Genomic DNA, 16848 nt, shown 5'->3' with positions numbered 1-16848 from the left:
ATATTGTGAACTACTACTCTTAAGTTTTATACTTGTTAGATATAACTGAGGTTTTTTTTGTTCATGTCAAATCTCTCTCTAGTTTTTAACTACAGTATTATTATGTAATATATTTTCTTTTAGTTAGTTTTATATTTTGTCATTTAAAGCTTAAGTAAGCATTTATTTATTGCCAATCAACACTTAAGTATCTCTTGTCATTTGTTATTTTTTTATTAATAGTTTAAACCCATGTGATAATGAGATCTACATGTGATACTCATTTACGATCTGTTTTTCTGAAGCATAACATATTGTAGAGTGACTTGCCTTGTATTACTTTAAGAATATCTTTTTCTAAATATCATGTTTGGTGTTAAATAAGGACTTTGTGCATTTATTTTTTATTGTCTGAAGTTTTTCAAAGAAATGTATTCTGTGAATTTCAGAATGCCAGCTTAAACGGGGAAAATCCTGTGCTCAGGTTAACAAGGGCTGGAGGGACTGTTACGGGAAGTTTACCTGGAACAGATTGGACAGTATTTACACCAGATAGCAATTCCTACATACCTTTGGAATGGGCTTACCCAAGCATAACTCATTATGCCCAGGAAAAGTTATGCACTGTCATTTTGGTAAGTGTAACTCATTTTTGTTGTTTGCATTTTTATTCGTTCCTACGCGTATACAAACCTTTCATCCTTTGAAATAGGGCATCATCTTCAGCAGAGCTGTAACAACCATTGAAATCCTTAGCTGAATAGCTAACAACAGGTGGTGAGCGCATGCTAATAGTCCTGGTGACTCTCCTGTCAAATACTCTTCACTTTTGTTTTCGACTGCAAGAAATACGGTTGTACCCCTTGCACGTTTTCTTCTAGATGTGGGATGCTACTCTTTTTATTAGCTCAAACTGAGATAATAGCACCTCTTGATGGCAAATCTTTACCTCTGAGTTTATGGCCATGGAGATTTTCTACCCTGACCACCCTCCAAGCAGTCTCGTAACTTGACAAGCAGTCAGACGCTGTGATGTATTTTGTGAAGACAATGGGGGTTATCAACTCCTTACTCATGGGAGAAATACATGAGGAACATGCTTTTTGATCACACCAGGCTGCAGAGCAGTGGGCCAACCTAGGGAGATGGATGCTCTGGCATCCTGATTCTCAAACTAGGGGGTCTAGAGGTAGCAGTGGCGCTTCAGAACTTCTGTGTGGAGGTCCTCGGCACTCTTGCCAAGGAACCATTTGTAGGCAGCGATGGAGGAGTGGAAATGTGCTTTGCAGGACTCCCCGATTCACCGCGAAGTCTTCTTCAAGGGCCCTGGCTCTTTCTAGGCTGTCTGCAAATAAACCTTAAGGTGCGCTTTGGGATTGGTGAAGAAGAACGTCGCCAGCTCAGTAAGGAAGGCAGAGAAAAGGTAGAGGGCAATGTTTAAGAGGGAGTTCCTCTCTGCTACTGCCACGAATATGGGGATGCCTGACATGATTATGGGGCCGAGTCTTAGGTAGTGAGTGCCCTTTGGAACGGTCAATTACTGCCTTTTCTAGACAACTGGCCCGCTCCTTTCTCTCAGATCAACTGCATTTGAATCTATCATTTAATATTACTGAAAGCCATAGTATTGTTGCAAAGGTGAAGGGATGTTGGAGAAGATTGCACTCAAAGATGTTCGAGATGGATCCTAGGGAATCTGTAGTCAATTGAGGGTTGGAGACCGGTCATAGACTTTTCTCCCTGAAACCAGTTTGTACAGTAGTCAAGTTCTATATAGAATGGTATGAACCGTACCGAGTTCCATCATCAAAGAAGGTTTCTTCCTTCTTTAAAGGGATCTAAAGAATACTTACTTCTATGTATACATTCATCAGTCCTCTTGAAAATATTGCAGCGTCTTCCACAATGGAGCGATGTACTGGTTAAAAATCTTGTGATTATACTGACTTTTGTCGTGATCTGGGATCGTGATAAATTGGAAAAAGAAGTTGGAGTACTGTACTGTGTTTGGGGAAGCTGAGAGACACAGCAGCAGCTAATCTTCCCATCAGACAATCACATCAGCAAGCTCAGAGAAGTAGCTGGGCCGCTTTGACAAGACGATACTTCTTGCTCAATTTTGGTAAGTCTTCGAGGTCACCTTTCCTCTTTGGAGAAGCTCTTCTTTTAGGGGATTCACTAGCATATCTACCTGAGAGCCCTACATTAGTGTTGGAGAATTACTATTTTGAGCTCCAGAGATCCCTCGTTTTATCCTGTTCCAGTGGTACAGGAGCTATGGGTTAATCTACCTGGGTGGCTGAATGCAGGAAACCTCACCAGGGGAGTTTCTCGACTCCTGCCTCTTAGTCATACTATTATTCTCAGATGCATTGAAGGAGAGTTGAGGCTTTCACCTGGGGAAACCTGTTGCATTCAGTATGTGATCAGCAGAAGTGTATTTACATCAATGTTTGAGAGTTAGAAGCATTCCAAGAATGTTTGAGGAAACACGCAGTAGTGTTGATGGGCAACAACGCTGTTGTAATAGGTTGCGTCAACGAGCAAGGAGGCACACTACCTCTTTGCAAGTCGACAAAGCAGATGGGGCTCTGGGTGTTGATTCACTACGTAGAGCAATCGGCCAGTTTATGGAAGCCTCACGCCTTTCCCTAGTTTAGTCTGATTTGCTGGGTAATGAACTGAGTGTTGATCATGTGAGTCAGGTCTCAGGTGAACTTTGTTGCTCCCAGATGGCAGCAAGTGATTGATGCTCTCAGATGGCGACAAGCTGGATGATATTGCGATATCTTAGCATCTTTAGACCAGATTGTTGACTTACTGGTTGATTAGTTGGATCTGTTAGCACCTTTAGCCCAGATTGCAAACTTGATGATTGATCATCTCACAGACTGTAGAAGACTTTTGCTCAGCCTTGATCCTTGTCTTTCGACTGAGGAGCAAAACTTCTCCTCGTAGGCATTTTCTACGCTTGTGAAGAGTTTTGAGCAGTCTTGCCCACCCTGGGTTCACAGGTCCCCGAAATGGGATGTGACCCCTGTTCTCAATGCCCTGTATGAACCTTTGAGAAGATCTTCAGTCAGAGTTCTAACTCTCAAGACTGTCATTTTGTTAGCATTAGCTTTAGTGAAGAGAATTGGAGAGTTGCATGGACTCTCTTATTTATCCCAGAAGAGTGGAAGGTCTCTTAGTTTGGTTTCTCAAATTTGTGACCAAACTCAGAACTTTCCGATACATGGTCCATGTTCGAGAACTTCTCTCTCCCCTCTCATCATGAAGTGTCAGGTGGTCAAATCAAGAGGAGATGCTGGTGCGTTCTTTGAGGGCTCCGCTGCTATCTGAAGAAGACTTGACGTCTCAGGCTCTAGTGTCAGCAACTCTTCTTTAGCACTTGCAGAACCAAGAATGAGGTGCTGAGAAGTCTCTTTCTGGCTTTGTGAGATAATCAAAGAGCATATGGTTCAACCTTTGAGGTACTCGTTCGAATTGTGCCCAAAGGCAGGTCTATTAATCCTACTTCAAGACTCTGAAGAAAGTTGCTGTTGGGCTGGTGATGAAAGAGTTTAGGAAAGCCGGACAACCTTCACAGACTTCTATTCTAGGGAGTATTCCCACAAAGCCTTCAACACTTTTGTTCTTGGCCCTATGGTGGTGACTTTATTAGTTGTATAGTCAGCCCGGGTCCCATACGGAACCGGAAGCATCTCACCTTTGGTAGCGTGTTTGATGCGAGTCTGGAGAAAACGTAGATTGGTTCTTCTGCTTCTCCCTCCCCTCACTTGATGATGAAGTATTTTTACCTTAACATGCTGGATCTGACATCGATGTTGTTAAGCAACATTTCTGAACACCATTCTAATTAGATTGGATCTATAAATAGTAGTTCTCTCCCTTCCTCTTTATTAGGGGGCGAGGATGGTGTAATGAAACCTAACCATTGGCCATCTTGCTAGACCACTACTTCCCTTCAGGGAGAAATATATCCTTCATCGATCGAGTACCAGGTATATAACCAAGTACTGGCCAGTCCCTATCAGCTTACTCATCCATATGATGGGCTGATAAAAACTTGCTTGAGTCATCTCACTTGCTCCTGTACATGACCAGGGAGACTGGCATATTCCTGGCAAGAAAAAGAATTGACCAGTTTGGTTCTAGGGGGACTTTCTACCTCCTAATAAGTGAGTCCCCCTATTTTATCCCTCTGAGGATCTGATGATACACACTGCCATCATCTGTTCGTGTCCGGTATAGAAAATTCTTTCAGCTCCCTATTGTAGTTTTCATTTTCTATCTTTGTTCCTTTGTTAGTTACGCTATCAAACATCAACATGAGTTGGTCGACACATGACGTCATTGGATTTCTGTCCTTTTCTTCCTTCTCCCATTCCATCTTTTAAACATTTTTACAAACAACTACTAAACCCAGCAGCTTCCAGGGGCTTCCTTTTCAACACTCCTCCATCACTAACAAACAATAAATAACTGCTTGCTCAAGATGGACACCAACATTTAGCCTTTATTTTCTTGAAATAATTGCTTATTGTTTTCACTCAAGGAATTTGTTTGTGGTATAGATTCCAGTCCCATTTTCTTGTATAAGTGCTTATTTTATTGCCTGTTGTGGTGCACAGCCAAATGCCTTATGATCTCATTTTTTTTTGTTATAACCTAATACTGTACTTCTGTTTGTTTTTTTTTCTCTGGTATGAAGGTTCTCTTGACAGTTGATTTTTATCTTACAACTTTTTTTTATAATTTTCACATGTCTCAGCAATCCCATTCCCCTCTATTTTTTATTCTTTAGTGCATCCTCTTCCCTTTGTATATTGTTGTTTTGCTTATTTTCCCATCTCTTCCTTATTGTATGCAGTGCAGTGCTGTATACAATATCCCATTTTCCCTCTTACATGTCAACATTCTTTAGTTCATATTCACTCGATTCACATATTAGATATATTTAATTCTATATCCTCTAACATATTTATAATTTGCCTCTACGTTATTTTAAGAGGCTTTTCTTTTAAAATTTTTGTTTGCCCTCTCACATCTTTTTCATCTTTATTGATCCATTTTGTTATTCCAACTTTTTTTTTTCCCCACCACTGTACTGAGATTTTTAACCCAGTTCTTCCAAATTTCCCTTTCCCCTTCTAACCACCTCTTAACTTTTCTCCCCTTTTCTACGTACATCTTTATTCTCTTTCTTGCTTCCCCTCTGCCAGAGCTCAAAGATCCTCTTCTTTATAGCTGCCTTTTGTTGTCAATCTCAAATACTCCAACATGTGTCTCTTCTTACAAAATAATGGTGTATCTGCTGTTAGGTTATCAAAATTATGCCTTCACATAAACTTTTTGAATCAATAAGTTAAGAAAGGGTACTCATTCATTTCAATTTTCTGCCATCTTCTGTGAAAGACAATCCTGCTTCATAGAAAACCAACAAGCTTAGGGGCACAATTTTCGATAAGATAAGTATAGAGAAAAAATTGTCACTCAATGCATGGAAAAAATTTTATTGATCTGAATTTTCAACTTATATCAAATTCTTTGGATTTTGGAAATGTAATGAATTGATAAAATATTATTTTATTTTTTATGAGAACAGACCTTTTGGCAAGCTTATGAAAGTTTAGTTTTCAATATTAATCTTACCCGATGATCATGTAGCTGCAACTCTGTTGCTCGACAGAAAAAACCTACGGTCGGGATACGCCAGCGATCGCTATACAGGTGGGGGTGTACAACAACAGCGCCATCTGTCGAGTAGGTACTCAGGTACTTCTTGTCAACAAGAACCAATTTTTCCTCTGTCGTGCCAATGGCAGGACCTACTAAATACGCCGTCCCTACTGGATTTGTTTTCACAACGATTTGGTGAAGTACACTATTCCAGTTTTGAGCTTTCGCTATGCAGGGGTTTTATCTTCATTTCAAAACTTGAATTATTTTTCGATAGATTTAATTATGGTGACAAAGAGAGTATGGACTCTCTTTCACTTTTAAATGGCCGACCCTTCCCTTAGACGGAAGTGTGTTTAGGTTTTTGGTAATTTTGCTTAACAAGTTATAGATCTATTTATTTTATATTTCTCCGCCTTGATAGGCCTCTTCGATTAACTTTCCATTTATTATAAACTTATAAAAAGTAATTTTTATGTTTGTTTATATGCGACCTTTCCTATAGTAGGCGGTCCATACTTGGAACCGAAGTTAATTAACATTGAGCCCGTCATATCGTATTTAACCTTTTAAGAATTTAATACTTTCTAATTTTAATGTTTTATGAAAGAATTTCTTTGATAGTCTCGTACTGTTTTCAAAGATGAACTAACGTTTAGTTTTTTAGTCTCCGCAGTTGTTGACGTTCAGAACGTTCAACATGCGCTCTATCGTTACGATAGAGAGAGAGTGTTTCACGGTTTCACGTTGCAGTAAGAGTAAACCGATTCTAGCGTTTCGTTCATTCTTTCTTAGCTTAAATGGTTTAAATTCTAAATAAAGGAACTTTTTATTTGGGAAACCTTTCAGTTCCTTTTAGCAAATAACATTTTTATGAATAGAACTTACCTGGCAGTTATATATACATAGCTAATTATCTCTATTTCGGCAGAATTTTTCTAAAACTAGGCAACCGCCTTGTGGTGGTTGGGTGGTAACACCCGTTAAAGGGTGGTAGGAGGAATCATTCCCGTTTTCTGTTCTTCAGTTCATCTCTGCCGGCCGGATCTAGCGGTGAGAGATTGTAAACGTAGTTTATTTGATCTAGTGTTTAGTCTCTTTTCCAGCCACTGAATTCGTTTTTTACTCTTCTCCCTAGTCGCTGTAGGGGAAGAAGGTAAAACGTTTCTAGAGTTTTATTCTTGTTCCCAGGCTTTATGCGGTGAGAGATTGTAAACGTAGTTTATTTGATCTAGTGTTTAGTCTCTTTTCCAGCCACTGAATTCTTTATCTTTATTTATGTTTTTCTGTTGCATTGTAAAACTGTTTTCGCAATTACTACCTTTTAATGAAGGATAGGATTGCGTGTTTCAGGTAGAAATCAGTTAAAGTTTCGATTTCAGTGAAATAAGTGCAAACAGAAAATCAAAAGTGATAAAGTGATATGCGCAAAGTGTTACAGTGTTGCGTCCGAAGGTTCGTCTGTTCGTGCCAGTTGTTCACCTAGTCCGATACCTCTTACAAGCTCCCAAGCCCAGGGGAGAAGTAATGTCGTACGACTTATGGGTTCCACAGGCCTTGATCGACGAACAGACATTTTTCCCTCCGTGGTTTCGGGCGTATCTACACACGTTGCCGACGTGAGATCGCCCCACCCACACAAAGACGAGAGAGCCCATTTATTCCTCGTCTGCGGAAGAGGTTTCTCGTAGAAACCATGGACCAAATCTTGCAGCTTTTAAGTGCAAGTCGGTCCCTTCCGCGCAAGTCCAACGGCCTAGGTGTAGCCACTGGGTCAGTTCGGACTCGCTGCAGTCATCCGACGACTGCACACCTCCCAAGAGAGGCAAGGTGGTACCGCAACAGGCAGTAACTCCGTCTGTTGCCGCACCAGCTGTTTTAGACCCTCAGTCACAACGGACAGTAGCTCCGTTTGTTGCCGTTTTTTTTTGTAGACCCTAAGTGGTCTTTACTGCAGTCTATGCAGACTCAGTTAGCTGCGGTTATGCAGGAGTTTCGTGCGGAGAAGGTTTACACTGCTCTCGTTAGCCTACAACCTACCACGGTTGTGCGCCCAGCTCACGCTGAGGCTACCTGCTCCCACACTCCGGCTGCGGAGAGCTCCACCTCCGATGCGCAATCGACCCTGCCAGACGCATGTTAACGTTAGCCGACATGCGGCTCCCTCCGTTAACATGCGTGAGCTACCGCATCAGCAGTGGGAAGGTGGAGTCAAGCTGCCGTGTTTTGACGCGATGCGTTAGTTTCCGCAACCCACGGCAGTCCCCACCACGCACCACCACTCCGCTTTGGTTGTTGCCTGCTCCCACACTCCGACTGCGGAGAAGGTTGACGATGCACCCGTTTGCCTACAACCCGCCACGGTTGTGCTCCCAGCATGGCTGCCTGCTCCCACACTCTTGTTGTGAGAGCTCCTCCACCCATGCGCAGTCTACCCTGCCAGACGTATGCTTACTCCCACAGACACACGGAGCACTCCGTTGCCGTGCGTGAGCTACCACAAGCTGCCGTGTTTTGACACGGTGTGTCAGCCTCCGCAACACACTGTGGTTACCGCCACTCGCCCGCAGCAGACTAGTCAGTCAGGAGTTGAGGCTTCCCCACACAGCTTTGGTTGTTGCCAGCTCACAGACTGTCAAGCAGTTACATGACGTTGCCTTCTGGTCTGCTACTAATGCACCAGTGCTGTATGTCCTCACGCACCTGTTGTGGTTGACAGTTCAGTTTTTGACAGTTCACAGACTGTCAAGCAGTTACATAACGTTGCCTTCTGGTCTGCTGCTTAGGCACCAGTGAGACCCTCACTGAGATAACCTAGCTTTTCTCGGACATGGTTCCTGTAGATGAGAAAGTGCTGTTCTCCCTCCTTCTGATATTCCTTTGAGGACTCTGTCATTTGGAGAGGAGCCTTAAGCTGCTTAGCCTCCTATGGACTTTAATTAAAGCATAACAAGGCTTCCAGGGATGGTAAATGGTTCCGCTTCGGTCGCTAACCCCGTCTGTTGCCACTCCTGCTCCCATAGACCCTAATGGGCTTTGTTGCAAGACATGCAGTCCAAGCTTGTGTCCTTGATAGAGGATTTTTTACGGAGAAGAACCTCCTAGCCAACAACCTTCCTACCGGTTGGTTGTACGCCCTGTTGACGCTGAGGTATCCTACTCACGTCCGCCAGTTGAGGTGGTTCCTCCACCGGTGCGACCCAGTGTGGGTTGCCAGTCGCACGTTGACGTTAAGCGACTCTCGGAGGTGGTTGTGGACGTTCAGTGTGTCACTAGGAAGACGTTCAACAACCAGCAGAGGTGACTTGTTGTGACGCAGTGCGGCAACCTCAGCAACCCGGTAGGGGGTTAACTGCACAACCCAGACAGTCTAGACAGTTTCGGGTTGACACTGTTCTTCCTCGCGTCCCCATGGTTGACAGTTCTCAGACTGTGCAGCAGTACCATGATCTTGTGTCCGGCTCCATCACGCATCCACCAGGGCGACCGGATTCAGCGAGTCAGACGTTGCCCACTCCGTTGCCGTTTCCTCATCAGTTTCGGATGAGGAACCCTCTGATGAGGACATTGCTGAACAAGACGATCAACCCCCAGCCCTGTTATCCATCCAGAAGATGCTGAAGAAGGAACACTGCCCTGTCAGGCTGTGGATGAGTCTGGTTAGGACACTGTCATCCGTGGTTCAATTTGTGTCACTTGGAAGACTACACCTCCGTCCTCTTCTGTATCATCTAGCTTTTCACTGGAAAAGGACAAGACGCTAGAAGCGGTCTCGATCCCGGTTTCCGGAAAGATAAAGTCTGGTCTGACTTGGTGAAAGGACTTTATCAACCTTTGAAAGGGTCTTCCCCTGACTGTTCAGACTCCCAACCACGTTCTCTTCTCGGATGCATCGGACGTAGGCTGGGGTGCGACATTAGGCGGTAGGGAATGCTCGGGATTATGGAACTCGAGTCAAAGGACAATGCATTTCAACTGCAAGAAGCTACTGGCAGTACGTCTGACCTGGGAAAGCTTCAGGTCTCTCCTTCAAGGCAAAGTGGTGGAGGTGAACACGGACAACACCCTGCTTTGACGTACATCTCCAAGCAAGGAGGGACCTACTCTGTGATATGGTACGAGTTCGCAAGAGACCTCCTCTCCTGTTCAACAGGTCTAGACTTTTCACTAGTAACGAGGTTCATCCAAGGCAACTTGAATGTCATAGCAGATTGTCTCAGTAGGAAGGGACTAATAATTCCAACATATTGGACCCTCCACAAGGATGTATGCAAGAGACTTTGGGCCACCTGGGGCCAGCCAACCATAGATCTCTTCGCAACCTCGATGACCAAGAGGCTCCCAATACTTTGCTCACCTATCCCGGACCCAGCAGTAGTTCATATAGATGCCTTTCTTCTAGATTGGTCACATCTAGATCTATATGCATTCCCTCCGTTCTAGATTGTCAACAAGGTACTGCAGAAGTTTGCCTCTCAAGAAGGGACAAAGTTGACGCTAGTTGCTTCCCTCTGGCCCGCGAGAGAATAACTCACCGAGGTACTTCGATGGCTAGTAGACGTTCCCAGAACACTTCCCCTAAGGGTGGACCTGCTACGTCTGCCACGCGTAAAGAAGGTACTCCAAGGCCTCCACGCTCTTCGTCTGACTGCCTTCAGACTATCGAAAGACTCTCGAGAACTAGAGGTTTTTCGAAGGAGGCAACCAGAGCGATTGCTAGAGCAAGGAGAACATCCACCCTTAGAGTCTACCAATCGAAGTGGGAAATCTTCCGAAACTGGTGCAAGTCAGTATCCGTATCCTCGACCAGTACCTCTGTAACTCAAATAGCTGACTTCCTCTTATATCTGAGGAAAGAACGATCTCTTTCAGCTCCCACTATCAAGGGTTACAGAAGCATGTTGGCATCAGTCTTCCGTCACAGAGGCTTAGATCTTTCCAGCAATAAAGATCTACAGGACCTCCTTAAGTCTTTTGAGACCACGAAGGAGCGTCGTTTGGTTACACCTGGATGGAATTTTGACGTGGTTCTAAGATTCCTTATGTCAGACAGGTTCGAACCACTTCAATCAGCCTCCCTGAAAGATCTCACCTTTAAGACTCTTTTCCTGATATGCTTAACCACAGCTAAAAGAGTCAGTGAGATTCATGCCTTCAGCAGGAACATCGGATTCTCATCCGAAACGGCTACATGTTCTACAACTTGGTTTTCTAGCCAAACACGAGCTGCCTTCTCGGCCTTGACCAATATCGTTCGATATTCCAAACTTATCGTATGGTTGGAAATGAACTAGAAAGAGTATTATGTCCTGTAAGAGCTCTTAAGTTCTATTTTAAAAACCTTTAAGAGGCCCGTCTGAAGCTTTATGGTGTTCAGTTAAGAATCCATCTTTGCCTATGTCAGAGAGTTCTTTACCCTATTTTATCAGACTGTTAATACGAGAAGCTCATTCCCTTCTGAATGAGGAAGACCAAGCTTGGCTGAAGGTAAGGACACACGAAGTTAGAGCTGTCACAACTTCCGTGGCCTTTGAACAAAATAGATCTCTGCAAAGTATATTCGACGCAACCTATTGGAAAAGCAAATCAGTGTTCGCGTCTTTTATCTTAAGAATGTCCAGTCTCTTTACGAGAACTGCTACACTCTGGGACCATTCGTAGCAACGAGTGCAGTAGTGGTGGGGGCTCCACCACTACAATTCCCTAATTCCAGAACCTTTTTAATCTTTCTCTTGAAATATTTTTGGGTTGTCCGGAAGGCTAAGAAGCCTTTCGCATCCTACTTGATTTGGCGGGTGGTCAAAATCATTTCTTGAGAAGCGCCTAGATTAGAGGTTTTGATGAGGACCTTTAGTATGGGTTGCAACCCTTCATACTTCAGCTCCTAGGAGTCGCTCAGCATCCTATGAGGATCGCGAGGCTCAGTAAGGAAGACGTACTTAAAAAGGCAGAGTAATTGTTCAAGTCGTCTTCCTTACCAGGTACTTATTTATTTTATGTTTGTTATTTTGAATAACTGCTAAAATGAAATACGGGATACTTAGCTTCTTATGTTAACATGTATGCTGGTCTCCACCCACCCCCCTGGGTGTGAATCAGCTACATGATCATCGGGTAAGATTAATATTGAAAAATTTTATTTTCCTTAGTAAAATAAATTTTTGATATACTTACCCGATGATCATGAATTTAAGGACCCTCCCTTCCTCCCCATAGAGACCCAGTGGACCGAGGAGAAAATTGGTTCTTGTTGACAAGAAGTACCTGAGTACCTACTCGACAGATGGCGCTGTTGTTGTACACCCCCACCTGTATAGCGATCGCTGGCGTATCCCGACCGTAGGTTTTTTCTGTCGAGCAACAGAGTTGCAGCTACATGATCATCGGGTAAGTATATTCAAAAATTTATTTTACTAAGGAAAATAACATATTATAAGCTTTGTGATCTGGTTAACATATTTTCTATAACTGACCAACTGTACTTAGTATCACACAGTGCTCCCCTAGTGTTGAATTTTGTATATCCATTTTTTAGTCTGTTTGGTGACACTTCTACTCTAGACTCCTGTATGTGTTTCTTTTTTTATTTTGTCATCTTCACTTGATCCCTCATCATCAACTTGGCTAGTGGCAGACTATTATGTATCAGACATTATTATCATAGTATGAGTCCTTTCTCTTTGGTCTTTGTAGACATTGAGTTAATCCTTGTCTTAATCAGAACTTGAGTACGGTTTCGTAGAGCATATGGCTTTTCTCTCTCGAAAGTCGTATTTTTTCCATCACTTCCTCAAAGCCAATTCTGTTAATGCATATCTATTAGGTATCCTTTTACCACATATGTACAGATAAAATTTTAAAAGCCTTAATCCATAGAAGTATGGATGTTGGCTATGTATATATGACACCCACTCTGTGTATACACTTATTTAAGAAAATATTGTTTGCAATTTATAACCATTTTTTATGAAAAATTATTTTGTTAAACTGTTATTTTATTATATAGTAAAAGCTCTAAGAATTCTTTGAGATCTATTTACTCATAATGCTGATGTTATACACTGTACATAAATCATTTGATACATGTTTATTCTGTTGTTTAGATGTTTGGTAAAATATCCTTGAATATTCAAATGAGGTTCAGCATACGCTAATCACCTTAGTAGAAGATTCTCGTTTTTTCTAAAGTTATTTAGTGACAATATAAACACGTTGAAGTAAGAGACTGTTTCTCATTGTTTATGTAAACCAATCCCATAACTGTTTTCAGGACAAGGGTGATATAGACGGAATCCAGCGATTGTTGTTTGGGGGTAATCTGGACTTCTGGTTGCACAGGTTACTGTTTCTGGATGGAATATCATACCTGAGTGTGGGTAGGTTGTCCATCTCACTGGAACGTCACGTCCTAGTCGACATAGATGATATATTTGTGGCACCAAAGGGTAATCGCATGACTGCTGATGATGTTGAGGTTAGTGAATTCGTAGCATTTTCAAGACTGAAAAAATTTCCTTTGTGGGAGGATTTTATAAAATTTGATTCAGAAGTCAATCAGAGTATCACTTTTGTTGTTAAAACAATTGGCTTATTCTCTCTCTCTCTCTCTCTCTCTCTCTCTCTCTCTCTCTCTCTCTCTCTCTCTCTCTCTCATATAGTAATAGAAAAAGTCTGTCTACAATGTTTTTATCTGTGATGAGTGTTATTCTTTCAGAATTTTGTTTCTCTTGCATCATTTGTGATTTCAGTACTCGTTTATTTTGTTTTTTGGAGGAAGGTGCAATTGTTAATATTCTGTATATTTGTTATAGAACTTGGATTTAATATCATCTGTTTCTTTCAGGCACTGTTGGAATCTCAAGAGCGGCTGCAGGAGTTAGTTCCTGGGTGGAAGTTTAATTTAGGTTTCAGTGGCAAATACTACCGTAAAGGATATCCAGAAGAGGCAATGGGAGATGAAAAGCTATTGGGTAGGAATCTTACAGTTTACACTATCTGCTTTTGAAAGAGTTTTTAAAGTCTTTGTGAAGTACTTGAGCCCAGCATTGTTTAAATTGTTTCCGGTGGTCAACTTGAGCATATGACTCTATCATTGTGTATCCTGAAATTATGATTCATAAAAGGGATTTTAACAAAGGAAAAACAAATTTTTGAGGAGGTGATGTGTGGTGTTTAAGGACTTTCTTGTAAAAGGCAAAATCAGGTTATCCGATGCAACATGAAAGTACCAAAGAAATATTCTCCCTCTGCTTTAGGACCAGCATTTCAACTTGCAGCACATGAATTTGGCATGTATGAGGGAGACCTATGTGATCAGGGAGTCAAAAGATATTCTTGGAGAAATTGGAAAATATTTTTTTTATTTATTTTTTTAAAAATTAAGGTTTTTATTGTATTTGGAGTTGTGGGTTATTGCGTTGCTTTAAAAGAATTGATAGAGGATATTCTGAACATTGAATGGGATTTCTTGGTTTAATTAAGTTTGAGAGTTATTTTCAAGGTTTAATTATATTCAAATGGTTTGGATTTTTCACTATTGAACCTGTCACAACACTGGCAAAGCTGAAAATCATCTGCCAACCAGTGGCATGTCATTCCTGAGACCCAATACTAAAACTCGAGACAATGTTAATTGTGTGCTAGTTTGCACTCAGCCATCATCTTCTGTACTAGGAGTGGAGTGAGACTTTTATGGTCCCCTTCACTACAGGAGGATAGAGAGGGAGAAGGATCGGGAAGAGGACACAGCATCTCCCCAAAAATAGGTTTGTTCCAACACGAATACTTACCTCGAACTACTTTCTATAGGAGTCACTGGTGATCTCCTCTCTATCGACCAGAGTTTTGCGTATGTTACCCCACACTCCGCTCTCTAAGTAGCCCTACCCCCGGCATCAAGGAATGTGCCCCGAGGGTAGGATCAAGGTAGGTCGCTGCTTGGCTGGGTCAGCCTCACCATTAAGTTCTCTGGTCGCGAGGCGTTCACACCTCGCTCTCGTTCTCTGTCGATCCTTTGTGTGCGTTCTAGTGTCCCACGTGTTCCCAGCGTGGCAACTTGCGTTTTGCCAGTGTGCTTTTCCCAAGTGTTCCTGTGCGTTTACCTTTCACCCGTGTGCTTACCCAGTGTTTTCATTGATTCCCTTAGTGCTTGTGTCGTGCGTTGTGTGCATTATGGAGCAAATTCGCCGTTGTCCTGGGCCTAGAGCCGGGAAATCGTGTGGAGCGTTCCTCTCCAAGCCGGAAGTGGATCCTCTCTCCCTTTGTTCCTCCTGTAGGGGAAAGGTTTGCTCGTCAGCAGATACGTGCCCCGAGTGTGTAGACTGGAGCGATGTACAGTGGGTACGCTACGGTACCAAAAAGAGGAAATCAGCGAAACGTTCCCCCAGGAAAATTAGTGTTTCCTCGCCGATACCATCACCCAGTGAGCGGTCCGACGGGGCCTCGGTTTCACCGTCCCCTACACAGAGTAGGGGACGAGGTAAGTCTAGTGTGGTGGATGAACAAGGCGTCCTTTCCCAGGAGCCCAGTGTAAGTGAATCGCCAATTGCGGGCCCCTCTAGGGCTAGTGAAGGACCCAATAGTGCGTCCGGAGAGTCGGCCCTTGTGTTCGGGAGTCACGCTTCCTCCGATGACCCCTTGTGGGGTAGTAACGCGGTCTCTGTATCACCGCCGCCCTCGTGGGCCTGTGCTTCTGGTTCGTCATTAGGGGGAGACAACCAGAAGAAAGTTCGCCCTTCGGGTAACGATGCCTTCGGTTGGAGGCTCCCGAAGACGCCGGGTAGGTCACTCTAAGGATGGATGTGACCCTGGATCCCTGGCTCCCGGGCCTGGAACGGTTTGAGTCGTTCCCAACCCTCCCCACGGAAGTCCCCGATGACTTCCTCCAGCCCTCGACCTCTGGCATTCAACGCCCGAAGAAGTCCCCCGCAGTCCCCGCTACCAGCCGACACGCGGTGAACACAGTGTCGTCGGGCTCATCGGACGTCTATTCCTCGTCAGAGGAAGAGCTCAGGGTGAAACACCGCCGTCGGAGAGAGCGGTCCAGAAGCAAGCGTTCCCGTTCGAGGTCGCGTTCTCGGTACAGCAGAAAGCGCTCCCGCTCCCCAGGCCGTAAGTATAGGAGAAGTGTATCTCCCGGTGGCGCCTGGATCTATGTATCTTCGCGGGACTCGAAGGTGCTTCGTTCCCCAGACCGCCGGTCCAGTGAGAGATCGCCAAGGCTGCCGTCCTCTAAGCACAGCCTTGACCCTCGCGACCTGGCTCGGAGGAAAGACATCTCGAGAAAGCATAAGTCCTCGAGGCCTCCGGTTCACCCCGCCCAGCGGGGGAAACGCGCTTCTTGTCAGGCAGCCTGGCTGAACCAGCCCAGCTGGTGCGGCCTTCGGGTCGGAAGGAACGGTTCCCGCTGTCGGGTCAGCCCACGGGAACGGCGTCCTCAGCACCCAGAGCCTTAGGGCGTATGAGAGTCCCCGCTGAACCAGCGGTACCTGCATTATCCCGAGTCCCTGGTGCGGACATACCCGCAGATGAGGTCAGTACCTCGGCAGGACGGCGCCCCTGGCCCCAAGGGCTAGGCGTCCAGTCGGCGTGCCCGGTAACCCGGCTCCCCCGCCCCAGGCCGAGACCTCGGCTGACGGAGGGGAGGGTTCCCCGACGGAGGACTCCGCCTATAGGAGAGTGGTTAGCCTTATCAGAAGGCACCACGAAATAGCAGAACCTGCAGCTACGGATGGAGATTCCTGGAGGTCAAGCCTGCTGAGGATCATGCAAACTCCCTCACAACCTAAGACGTCCCTAGCACTCCCTCTAGCCCGAGATCTAGTTCTAGGGCAAGAGTACATCGACAAGGTAGTTTCCAGCAATGCCGAGGCCCCCAAAACCCAGAGTGCCTCGAAATTGCTCCAGGGCCTCAAAACCCAAGGGAAAGTCTATGTGCCTGCAGGACGTCGCCCAGGTCCTTGTAAAGTGGAATCGGCCGTAGACATCCTGAGCCAAGGCGTCTCAGACGATAGAGCCTCTTCAGCCCCAGTCTGTTTCTCGCCAGCAGAAGCCTCCATGATGGAGGAAATGTCGCGAGACTTAGTCAACGTCTCCTCTTGGCTGGACTGGTGGGCTTCCACGTTGGTGGGTGTTCAAGCCTCCTTCGACCCCGAGGACCCTGACCAGCAAGGCCTACTGAGGGACCTC

General features: G+C 44.5%; 1 protein-coding gene across 3 annotated transcripts in view; it reads left to right on the top strand.

Annotated features, from left to right (window-relative positions):
* sfl (N-deacetylase and N-sulfotransferase sfl) overlaps positions 1–16848 on the top strand; it is a 158908-nt gene that overhangs the window by 36499 nt on the left and 105561 nt on the right. For all 3 annotated transcript variants that reach the window (XR_011040262.1, XR_011040261.1, XM_068352020.1), the window contains exons 5-7: positions 429–614; positions 12932–13135; positions 13505–13631. Coding sequence is in view for 1 of the 3 variants with exons in the window: in XM_068352020.1 (XP_068208121.1) it covers positions 429–614; positions 12932–13135; positions 13505–13631 (517 nt within the window). In the remaining 2 variants the exon portion in view is untranslated. The remainder of the gene's footprint in view (positions 1–428; positions 615–12931; positions 13136–13504; positions 13632–16848) is intronic.

The sequence above is a fragment of the Palaemon carinicauda genome, chromosome 28 (assembly GCF_036898095.1).
Source record: "Palaemon carinicauda isolate YSFRI2023 chromosome 28, ASM3689809v2, whole genome shotgun sequence".
NCBI classification, from domain to species: Eukaryota; Metazoa; Arthropoda; class Malacostraca; order Decapoda; family Palaemonidae; genus Palaemon; species Palaemon carinicauda.
The sequence above is the reverse complement of the archived record's forward strand: the minus strand, read 5'-3'. Positions and strand labels throughout refer to the sequence as shown.